The sequence below is a fragment of the Strongylocentrotus purpuratus genome, unplaced genomic scaffold, assembly GCF_000002235.5.
Source record: "Strongylocentrotus purpuratus isolate Spur 01 unplaced genomic scaffold, Spur_5.0 spur5_contig_817, whole genome shotgun sequence".
NCBI lineage: Eukaryota > Metazoa > Echinodermata > Echinoidea > Camarodonta > Strongylocentrotidae > Strongylocentrotus > Strongylocentrotus purpuratus.
The window spans coordinates 288,076-300,753 of NW_022145521.1; the positions used below are offsets into that span (position 1 = coordinate 288,076).

General features: G+C 36.8%; 1 protein-coding gene across 7 annotated transcripts in view; it reads right to left on the reverse strand.

Moving 5' to 3' along the window:
• LOC115918471 (dual specificity protein phosphatase CDC14AB-like) overlaps positions 1–12,678 on the reverse strand; it is a 66,821-nt gene that overhangs the window by 4,394 nt on the left and 49,749 nt on the right. For 4 of the 7 annotated variants that reach the window (XM_030980111.1, XM_030980106.1, XM_030980093.1 and 1 more), the window contains 3 exons: positions 10,071–10,199; positions 7,940–8,042; positions 2,734–2,798 (listed from right to left, as the gene is read on the reverse strand). In XM_030980111.1, the coding sequence (XP_030835971.1) occupies positions 2,734–2,798; positions 7,940–8,042; positions 10,071–10,199 (297 nt within the window). Of the gene's footprint in view, positions 1–2,733; positions 2,799–4,872; positions 4,935–7,939; positions 8,043–10,070; positions 10,200–12,678 lie in introns of all 7 variants that reach the window. The other 3 variants (XM_030980099.1, XM_030980124.1, XM_030980129.1) reach the window with 3 other exon arrangements.

The following is a 12,678-nucleotide window of genomic DNA, read 5'->3' on the forward strand; positions in this document are numbered from 1 at the left end:
ATTGATCGCAAACCCTTGTTTCACTGGGCCCTGGTGTTGGAAATTTTCACTGACTGACTGAGTGAAATAGAACATTTCCCAAGTCATAATCAGCATACAGTGAAAACCCATGTCAGTATGAGAAAAACACACAATGCAAAAAAATTCAGTTTGGTTTACAAAAATCAGATGTTATTCTAAGATACTTGTAGCTGAGAAAAACAAAATGCAAAATGCTTATGAATGACTATACAACCTGTGGGGAAAAAACGGCTGAAATATATGTACGGCAACATAATAGAAACCAATGAAAACTGACAGCTATGGGTCACACCGTCACAATACACAATGTGTATCATGCATTTGCATAAAAAGACCCCTAAATAGTTATGACTATATCATCTGTTCAGAGAAAGAAGGATGTTACATAATCTGATATACATGTAAATAAAGAGATTAAACACCCTTCTTGTTCTAAATAGATGATTAACTCATGCCGATTTAACAATTAGCTTCCAAGTTCTTGAACTTCTAGCTTTGTTCTTGTACGGTGCTACTAGGAATACATGTAGAAGCATGAAGAACTCATTCTCACGTAGCATTTAACACTAACTTAAAAAAGGTTCATGCAGTTGCAACATGAGGACCCCCCCCCCCCCCCACCCACACAAACATACAATGAAAACAAGTTTGATGGCAGTATTGCAAGATGTTATTGAAAGAGAACTTGTGGAGAATAAATCTCTCAAGGAATCCAGTGAAATTCACACAGGAATGGTATAAAGCACTGAATGATATCTGCCTGACAAACTTCATAGAAAATGCATAATGGCAGAGTAGAAAGCAAAGACAAATGTAAACATCAGGGGGTTGTTTCACAAAGATTCTAAAGTTCCTAACTCCAAGTTAGACTAAAAAATTATGGAGAGCCATTTGTAGCCTTAAAATAAAATATATTCAAAAGCAGAAATTCAAGTATTTTAGACTTTTAATAAATTCCACATCAAACACATGGAATCTCCCATGATAATAGAAAATATGAATCAACATTTTATGCCTTTTAAAATAACGTTTACAAATATTTTCAAAGATGCTAACGGCTTTCCATAATTGCTAAGTCCAACTTAGAGATAAGTTCAACTTAGGACCTTTATGAAACACCCCCTGGGCCTATTTGCAAATAATACAGTTTACATGAATTATGTTCGTGTTGCTTTCCAGTATGCAACTGCAATTGGATTTCAACAGCAATTTTTCAAATACCGGCTCTACCTTACTTTTTTGGTATATATATATATATATATATATATATATAAACTTATTCTTTGAAAAGAATTTCAAGAGCAGAACTTGAGATGACATTAGAGATAAAGACCAATTATGGTCAATCGATTGCATTGTGACAGAAACATTGTGGAATCGATCAGAAAAGGTTGATCATCTAGCATATAAGTATTGGTGTGTACTGCAAGGTTCTGGAATCATCAAAATAATAAGAAATTTGGCCCAGTCTTGGTAAAGTTACCAGCACTGTACACAGAAAGATGTATATGGGACTACACGACACGTGCTCGATATCTATCAGGTCCAAATAGATATAATAAATTACCAAATATATCAATTAGTAGGCGGTTTCTTGGCAAAATTTGTTTCATCATGTATTGATAATTTGATAGTCAAAACATATTCTTTCACATGATTGGTAATAAGAGCTTCCATTTCATTTTTTGAAAGGGGGCGTTTCCAAAACTGATCTTTACCTTTAAGCTCATTATCAAAGAAGGGGGGGGGGGGATCCTTCGGCATAACACACATTGTAGAAAGCAGATGTGATGAAAGAATTATCATAGCATGACATCACACACACAAAATAGGCGTAAAATGAAAATGAAGTGATGCCATCGTGTGAAAATTTTGAATGAAATTCATAGAAAGAAAGTCAGATCAATAATACTTATATATCTGGCAAGAGAAGAGTAGTCTATGAGCACAACCCTACCAGTATATGGCTTTGAAACACGCACTTAGACATCTAACAGCTATTTGTCTCACTGCAAATACATGCATGTAGCTTTATATACAAAGAGGATCAAAGTAAATATGTTGTGCTCTATCTGGTATAACGGTATATGGAAACTTAATGTACTATGGAATTTTAATTGTTCTGTATAAACGTTATGCTTTTTGATGTAAATATGTTTAATCATTTGTATATAATGTATGGATATACTGTACATAATGGAATTTGTTTTGAAAACAAACAACCCTGTGGAAAGGGGGGGGGGGGAGAAAGAAAGATAAAAGTTGATGTATGAATTGAGCAATATAAAGATGAGCAAGAGCAAACTATAGTGTGATACTGTGATAGTGTGGTGATCCGCAAAAAGTCAAATGAATAATGTGAAGAGATTTAAAAGAGGTTGCATATATTTGAATGGTTCTATTAGATTTCTAAAGGGGATGGAAGTGCTCAAATCCAGGCCAGTACAGGGTTTCAATCTATAGCCAATAACGAGTTACAAGACAAACTTTATTTCCAATTTTTTTTTCCATTTCATTTTGCGCATTTGCAACCAGATAGACACAGAAAATTTTGCATGATGCAGCTTCCCAAGACATCAAAAAAACAATTTCCCTTTTTTTTGGGGGGGGGGGGGGGTGGGAGGGAGAAGGTTCTTGGTTCTGGTTTCAGCACTGTATAGATCAAAGTGAGTGAAGATGATAAGAGGTTTGTGTTGTGATCTACGCACTCACCAAGGATACTTGACCGAAAATACCTTGTCTGTTGATGATGTAGTAGAGTATAGCTGCTGAATCACCTGAGAAACAATTCATGGATGGATGGGATACATGCCTGTTATCTTGTTATACAGTCAAACCTGCTTTAGTGACCACCTGTCTACAAAGACCACATTTTTTTTGTTTCCCTTGAAAATGGTTTCTCATTGAAACATGCACTAAAGGAACCTGTACATAAAGACCACCTGCCTATAAAGACCACTTTTCTTGTCTCCCTTGGATGGTCTTTATAGACAGGTTTCACTATACTACACTGTATGATCTAGTGAGATCAGTCTCTCTCGGTTGTGATTTCTTCTTGTTTAGGATGCCTACATCGGAAGATTGTGGGAGTGTTGAAATAGTTTGCACACTATGGTGCAAGCATCACAACGTCACTATTAAACATTGTAATTTTTTTTTTTCCGTGATAGAAGGGCCGGTATGAACACCACCTTGGGAGTGATAATTCCCACCATCATCCTCATGAGCAGTCAATATTTGTATACCGTATGATGTATGCTATCTATCAGAGTCATTATGAAGTTTGGACTACAATGTGTCTATTAGAAATGATATAAATGGTGTTGCCTTGTTAATACATGTACATGTTTTGGATATATGTGAACCATGAATGCCAACTACTGGGAAATTAATTGTGTGTTTGGCTGGAATTTTGTTTCATGTTTTCATGTACACCCACAGCGTATTGAGAGAGAAAGTTGTGACACACGCATCCACGCATACGTGAGATGGGTCTGAGGTTAAATCATGTTGCTCCACATAGTTCTCTCCCATGTACAATCTCTATGAGAGGGAACTATTTTGGAGCTTCGTGAAATGCCTGACCAATGAGAAGCAACTTCCGGTGATGTAACTATGTCTCTCAGGTAGCTACAGGTATGTGTACACCTACCACGCTGGCAGTTTAGTACTGAATTATTAATGCAATGTGAATGTCAATACTTGGTTTGATATGTCATCTCATACACTATGAACATGACGGACAAAGAACGAGGACAAAATATACAGTTCCTCATTCTACCCTCAACAATTGCTGTGGAAGACAAAGGACCATCCCTTCACTGCTATTATGTAAAAAATGTGTAGAACAGGTGAATATGCATGTGACACCTGTTCTACACATTTTTACCTACTGTATATTTTGTCCTCTTTCTTTGTCTGTCATGTTCATAGTGATACTACACAACATCATCACTTTGGTAACAAAAAAGATGTGTGTTCACATGCACACTCTGACTAAAATACAACAGCAGGACAATTTGTCACTTACAAGTTACATGTAAACCCTACACACTGAACAGTACATTTTCAGTAACTTCTTATTACGTCTTAAGTATCCACACAGACTGCAACTTAAAGAAAAGAAAGAGCTTAAGAAGCACTGTATACTAAACAAATTAATGACTCTGTGATTGAAAATCCATGCTTTCTGTGAAAGCAACGAATGGTTACATTCAGCGTCAGGCAACATGCTATAATACCGGATGCACATAAATAACCCATGCAAAATATACTAGCATCCTCATATCACACAGGTTAGACAGCGTATGGCAGGCAAGCCATTCAATCATCTCACACGGAATGTATCGTCAGCAACCCGTCATCACCCCCCACAACACAAGACTCAATAGGCCTGCCTTCATCAGCTCAAGATTGCCAAATAGCTTGCTATTTTTGATTTGAAAAATAAGCCCAGAGTTACAAATCGCGCCTTCATCAGCTCGACACTCAACCTCGAGCTAGAGATATTTTGAAGACGCAAATAGCGGGATATTTTGCAATATAGCCCAAGATATCTTGGGATGATTATCTCGACCAAATATCCTGCTAACTGCAACTGCGGGCTGATGAAGACGCACATTAGCTGGATAATTTGCAACCGGGATAGTTAAAATAGCGGGATATTTGGCAATCTCGAGCTGATGTAGACAGGCCTAATTTCACCCTTTCGATGTTGTGAGAAATCATGATAAAGCACAGAGAAAACATCAACCTAGGATCTGACCCTAACACATCAATATACATTTTGAAAGTCGGGTATATGCATGCGTGCGAGCGGAGGATCAATGGCCATGCGTTCTTTGTTTTTACCAGACTTGGACCATTTCGTAGCAACGACACATGGCGGGAGCTATGCGAGAGCGACGGGAGGACTGTCACAAGGAGGAGAGAGGAAGCAACAGAGATTATAAAGATACATAGCAGAAGTTGGGTGCAAGGTTGGAATACCTTAAGCAGAACGCATCACAAGAGAGGACCTGAAACTGTATTTTCCATGACAACATGAACTCCGCATTCAATTCGTGCAGAATTTGGTACATTTTTTTAAAGGCTAAGGATGATACAAATTAATTTCTTATAGGAATAGTATTCCTGCTTATCAACTGAAATTTCTTATCTCAAAGTTTTCTAGAATCCAATAGTAAGTTTGGAATTAAAGTTTAAAAAAAGATACATTTCCATCACTTCACAAGCTTACTTGGAAAGAATCCTTCACAAGTAGCTGGAAATCTCTGATTAGCACACATCCTTTCACCAATAATTTGTTTTTTTAAATGTTAATATCTGAATAAGTCTTATTTCCGTGTAAGTACAAAATGAATCCATTTCAGGTCCCTTCTGGAGAATTACATTATTCCATACATAACACTGATAAAGCATTCCAGAAGAAAAAAAAATGGCTAAACAGCTACAAAGTGAAATTGAAAGGCACTTCTTGTGAATTCTTTTAACAGAATTACTGTCTTTTCCTGACTTACAATGTCAGTAAAGAAAAATAATATTTTAGAACAGGTGACAAGCAAATTGATCGGCTTCTTAGCACGTGCCATCTCTCTGTAGAAAATAAAATGCAAATTAGATCAGGTACATGAAAAAGAAATTTACCAAAGTGGGTACACATATAAATGCACAATTCAAGAAACTGAAAGATAGTTTGGCAAACGGCAACAACAAAGCTACAATAAAATGCTGCCCTCATGAGACAAGAAAAGATGCTTTGTTGCTTCAACGAGCTGCAATGACAGGAAGGAAGAAAGGTTGTTGTGATCAAGTGCGCCATTACAAGTACATACATGTAGTTGGAGCAAAAGAAATAAAAATGCTGAATGACATGAAATTGTCACATTCTGGCAAATAATATTGACTGGGCAGCTCATGTTTGTTTTGACCTTTGAACTTTGAACTTTTCAAGGGCTGTTTCCATTGCAAAGAATTTGTCAGGTGCAGTGCAACACATTATTTGCTGGTGATCGTGACATTGCCAATTCCACTTGCATGGTGGTATGATGCATGTGAGGTTGAATCGGTATTTAAGTAATCTTCCTTTATTTTGCACAAAAGTAGAAAGAGTTTTGTTCAGGAATATGAATTATTGACCTCATGACTCTATATACTTTGTTTAACATCTAATGTCAAATGACTGAAATTCACATAAGTTTGATAAATGATGTGAGTGCTTGTTCACAAGTGCCCAAAACTCACATTATTAATCGATATCCACCAATTCCCCCCTGTAAACTGGCATCATCTATTTCAAAATGTCATGAACATGGCAGATAATTGTATTGGAAACAGCCCTCGGTTCAAGTTTGCCATTCTTTTTCAAACACAATTTGCAAAAGGGAAATGAATGAAATACAACGCTGATATCTGCCTGCCTGTCTGCCTACATGTAAATGTATCTCCTTGGTTGATACGCTAACTGGCTTTCCAGATACTGTAGCTTTCCGCTAGGTATTAATGGCTTCATTATTTGAAGAAAAAAAGACAAAGGAAATAATGAGATAAGAGTGAGTTAGTGAGCTGTAGATATGATGTGAATATTTTAAAGAAAGCTCCTCAAAATCGATAGCAAACAGTCAAAGCCTATTTTTATATATAAAGACCTGTGATTCAACTTGACTACAGTCCTCCGATCAATCACATACGTACAAACGCCTTCTGTACTTGATTATGATTGATATGAGGTTGCGCTCATTTTGAATCTATTGTAACTGTTTTGAAGATAGGGAAGAAAAGACTGTTATTTTTTAAAACAAGTCATTTGACCCTGTTGGCATTAGTATTGTTGTACAAATACTTTTCCATCCAAAATCTAAGCTTTTGGAATGATTACATTTATAATATATAAGAAAATTACAACCATGAACATATTTTGTCAAATCCAAGTTGAGCTGTACGTACATGTATTCCTTGCTATACAAAGAAACAGTTGAGTGAATTATAACACAAACACATAAATATATTTGTAATATATGCAAAACTGTTGGGTTGGCATCAAAGCAAAATATCCAGTGAAGTCCACGGCAAAGGGATAAAAATGCAAGCAGGAAAAAGGGGGTGAAAGAGAGAGAAATTTAAAGAAATTGAAAAAATACCATTCTATTGATAGATACGTTTGATCTTCAATCTTTCAGTTCGTTCAGAATGGTAAATTGTTTAATTCAAATTAGTAACAAAAATATTAAACCAGTGGTTAGTAAGGTAAAATATAACAAAAAGAATTAGAATGTTTAGAATCAACCACAGAAAAGACCGAAAATTAACTGCATAAAGGGGGAGGGGTGGGGGAACGCAAGAAAGATCAATCTGAAAACACCATTGATGGTACCGGTACTTCAAATTATGATATGGGAAAAGAATGGAAGAGAGAAAGCATAAAACTGAGATGGGAGATGAAAGAGAGGGAGAGGGAGAGAGAGAGAGAGAGAGAGAGAGAGAGAGAGAGAGAGAGAGAGGGGGGGGGGGGGGAGGGGAACAGAGACAAATAAGAGAAGGTAATTTTAAAGAAATTTGAGTGCTGCAAATTGCTGTTCAAGTTCAAAAACTAGGGTAAGGATCAATACAAAATACGAGAAAAAAAGAGAGAGAGAGAGAAAAAGAACAGCCAGATTGACGTAGATATAAATAAAAATATTAAAAATCTATACGACAGATATTAAGAGAAACATGTACACTGTACCAAGCAAAAAATACTGAAAAAGAAAGAAAAGCAATGCAAAGTTTAAACCTGAGTAGTTCTTCAGTACAGGAGTGTGGGGGGGGGGGGGGTGCCAAGAAGGAAATATATAGAAGAAGAGTGTAGGTAGAGGTGAGTGGGCAAGCAGGCAGAGGAAGGGGGAGGGGAGGAGGAGGGGGTCATTCAAATCCTACTTACTGGTGTAGAGCGGGTATATTTGAGTGAAGAGGAGGTGGTGCTAGTGGTGTAGTCGCCTGCGTTGTGTCCTGTGCTATACTCTTTGTTAATCCTCGATGAGCCGCTGTGAGAGAGAGAGAGGGGGCGTAGCAAGGCGGCAGAATGAAGGGGGACGAAGGGGACGGAGAGGAGAGGAGAGGGGGCAATGTACAAAATAAAAAGAGTTCTTATGCGTTTAGAAAAACACCCCACACTGCCCAAAAAAGTAACAATAATGTTAGTTATCATATTCCTCACATATGACCTGTTATGATTGGAGACAGGGTTTTCTTATCTTTACCCCCTTCCCCCAATTAAACAAATTATTCAACAAAAAAAGATAGTTTAACTCCAAATTTTGTGAATAGTAGCAGCCAAATACAGAGAAATAATGTTGCATTTTCTTGTATTCTACAGTGCAATAACATGCTACTACATGTATATATACATGTATGGTAGATGTAATAATAACTGTCATTTTGCCAAACACTGATTTCATTCCAACTCTTCCTGCCCTGTATTCATTCTAGCTCAATTCATCAAAAAATAGAAAATACATGGCTACCCTTCCTAAAGACTAGTTACATGTAAAACAAACAATACAAAAAACAACAACACCTTTTTTGCTTTGGACAGTGACATGCTTCTTCTATTTCTAAATACTGAATGTCGATCTCTACATTTGTGGGGAATTTGTGAGACATGAAAACTGCACTTCTCCCGTTACAAGTTACACAAACATCAAACAGACAAGTAAATTAGGACAACTTTTAATCCAGCCACCAAACAGAATCTTGTCATGATGTTAACTTTCCACATAAATATACAAATTGAACACAAGTAGAAATGGACCATAGACATTGATGTCAACAGTATTAGAACATCACATTTAGATAGGGAAGGAGCTTGGATAGTTTTACCTGTTCAGTGGTTTTGCAACCAGGGAAACAGTTACATGTAATCTATCTAGGTCTATGCCTTAAAACCCATCACACACTGTATGGTCCGACTGCGATGCAATTTCGAAGACAAGGCAATGAATAATGTGTACAGCACAAAGTACCACATAAATACCACAATACTTGGGCTGGAATTTCAACTAGGATTTTAAATAGAGCTGCTTCAATCTTTTTAAAAGAGCCAACACAAACTTGGTGCCCTCCACAACTTTGAAGAGGAAAGCATTGCAAATGGCATGAAATAAATACAGCATAAATAAGAATAGAATATGGTATGCCTTGATGCACAGTTCAAGAACTGCAATATTTTCAATTCATTTTGCACATTGTTTGTTTGCTTAATTTTTTTTAATGCAAGATGGATGCTATTATAAATGGAAAAATGAAGAAGAAAAAACATACAAAGACCTCTTGCAACATTTATGTCCCATCAATTCAGGACCCTCGAAATTGCATAATTTTAACATGTGGCTTATAATGCACACAGAACCAAATTAATGAAATCTGGACCCCCTACAAAAAAAAGGTTAAAGGGAACCCTGCATACAATCATATTTTGGGGAATGAATTTTCAATTATAGTACCCTGTCTCATAGATCATCTTTGTACAAAACCCTATTCTACCTTTATAAATTATGTACAGGATGTGCCTCTTCTACATTTGTTGAAGAACTACAAGCTGTTCTTGTCCCTTACTGTAGTACAAGAATTAACCCTTTGTTTGCTTCCTTTGTCTCTCTGCATGGTCCCTTGTTTGCTACACATGCAATTTTGCACAAAACAATAGGCACCAATTAATGGAAGGATTGCTATGTGCAACACAATGGCTTTGCAAAATTACCCATTTTCACTCTTGATTAGCTCCATGACAACCCTTTCAAAAACTGGGACCCATTTCACAAAGCCTTTTTTCAATGACAAATGACAAAAATCAGTGACAATTCGGCTGATAACCAATCAGAAGCAAGGATTTCAGTAGCTTATAACAAAAACTGTCATTTGTCACTGATGACAAGTTTTGTGAAACGCCCTCCAGGATAGATTGATCTTGCACTGGACAAAGTTAGCTTATAAATCTTGAAGCATTCTCTATCCCATGATGGATAAAGAGGGATATTATGTGCATGGCATGTTAAGAGTTCCAGACAACTCACCTTTTGAGGCCAGTGGTGGCGGCCGCAGAGTGCCTGGTGGTCCGCCTGGTACTAGTGGAGGTGTGCGTAGGGGAAACCACTTTGGAAGATTTGACGGGGGATGTCGATGACGTGGTGGCTGAGGAAATTCTGCAGATTGTTGAAAGATAGAAAGATGGCATGGTTTGATTCTTCTTGTGTCACACACTTAAAGTGTACAAAAAAAGAGTCTGCAAGCACAGACGGGATTCCAGTGTAACAAAAACCTTTTATGGGTACTCTTTTTAGTTCGCTACAAAACAAAACAAGATGTCATTGTCATGATTTTTATGTACAACTTTAGTAGCTTTTAGTTCAAGAGAATTTTAGGAGCTTTCCAGAGGTGAATCAGCTGTCATTCTGTTTTCACTGCAGTATTCTCAGAGACTTCAAGGATCCTAATCGATGACTTTTAAAATATTTGCTTAGCAAAACATACGTGGGCTTCTAAATCGATTTCGCTATGGAAAGGATTTAAAAACTGTTATTTTGCTTAAATGTTTGCTTCTTATAAAGTTGCAACTTATTTGTAGTTGATATCAATCGCAACTATGTACATACGAGATATGGGACTGCAAACTTGCGATTGATTACAGGACTTGCGATTGATTTGGATCAATCGCAACTCTTTATAAGACGGGCCTCAGGGACCCATTTCACAAAGCATTTTTTAATGACAAATGACAAAATTCAGTGTCAAATCTGCTCATAACCAATCAGAAGCAAGGATTTCACTAGTTTTTATAACAGCTACATGTATCATTTGTCACTAATGACAAGTTTGGTGAAATGGGGCCCAGGTTGTTCTAGTTTGCAGGCCCACATGGTATTTGATCATGATGCAGAGATGCAAATTACTCATTCTCTGGCTATATTACAAGTCTTTGAAATCAACCAGTATTCACATTAAGATAATAAATGGATACATGTATATACTTGAGAATGTATGCATTCATAGAAAATTTGCAGATTATGAAGGTAATAACAGACCTACAGAGTCCAAGGTGTTGTAAGACCATGGAGCTATATTGTTAGCAATGGTTACAAGCAGTACATATTTCATATTTTTATATTAGAAAGCAACTCACAGTGAAGAAGGTGAATATATATACAGTTACTTACAATTTATGTTTAAAGTTTGAGATGCTTCACAAAGTAATGCAAGAATGATTATAGTGATCATGATTATAGTATGATAATAGTTCAGTTCACACGACAGTTGGTAAAGTTAAAAATCAGGTTTGTGGTTTGAAACTTTAAGGTTATATTGTAGGTACCGACGCACTTGTTGATTTGGGAATGTAGAGTTTACTGAGAGATATCTTATGGTAAGCATGATAATAACGAGATGATGGGGAGGGGGTTCTTACTCAATGTTAACTTGATAAAGTGTACGTTTAAAAGCAGCGATTTGATTTGATTTTGAATTCCAAATTCTGGCTAAGCTATATGAATGCACTATTCATGGAATCAATGTAGTTTGTATGCACAGACCCTTGTCAGTTGTAATGTGCAACTGAGTGTATGGACTGTTAGACTACCATGACTGCATGGTATACTAGCGTCCATAGGCCCTGCAGTAGCTGCTCCTGACACAACAGCCAGAAGACTGACAAAGTTAGGCTAGGCTACGCTCAAGGTTTAAAAGGGGAACCCAACCTTGATTGCAAACTACTCTATATGAGGAAAGCAGAAAAGTCAGAGAAGTAGACTGGTGAAATTTTGAATGAAATTGGACAAAAAAATGAGAAAGTTATGAATGTTTGAAGGTCATAATCCCTATCATGGGCTCTTAAAATTGGCTAAATCTGTAATGTTCCTATGATGTACATGTAGTGGGAGACAACTTTCCCATTTGTTCCAACACAAAAATTAACAAAAAATTCAATTTTTCAAAAATGTTAGACTCTGGAGGGTCTTTTTTCTTCAGAAGATACATGTATGTATGCTATCCATAAAATATTATGAGTAGTGCTCCAATGGAGAAGGCACTCAGAATAAAAACAGATATTTTGTACAAGACACATGGAAGAGCTGCGGATATGAGATCCACAAACTAAGTGGTTTCATATTCAACCATCCATAACATTCTTTTTTTAGTCTGATTTATTTCAAACCTGCGCCATTCTGTTAATCTTATGTTTATGCTTTATACAAATAAACTTCTTAGAAGGGTTGGATAGCCCTTTAATGGAATTATGATTAAGTTACATATTAGAGGCTGTGCCTGTAGACTAGATCTCAATGCTGACAAATCATATCTGACATACAATAATACAGGAACATGATTTGCTTCTGTGAGTGCAGCACAGCACAATGACATTTGAAAGCATTAAGAAGTACAGATGAAGAGAGATACACTCTAGCCTACATGTAAGTGGGAGATAGAGAGAGAGAGAGAGAAAGAGAGATAGAGAGAGAGAGAAAGAGAGAAAGAGAGAAAGAGAGATAGAGAGAGGGGCAGAGAGGGAATGGAGTAAGAGAGTGAGTGAAAAAGGGACACAGTGAGAGAGGAGAGAGAGACAGACAGAGAGAGAGATACCGGTAGATAGACAGATACTAGATAGATAGATAAATAGAGAGAGAGAAA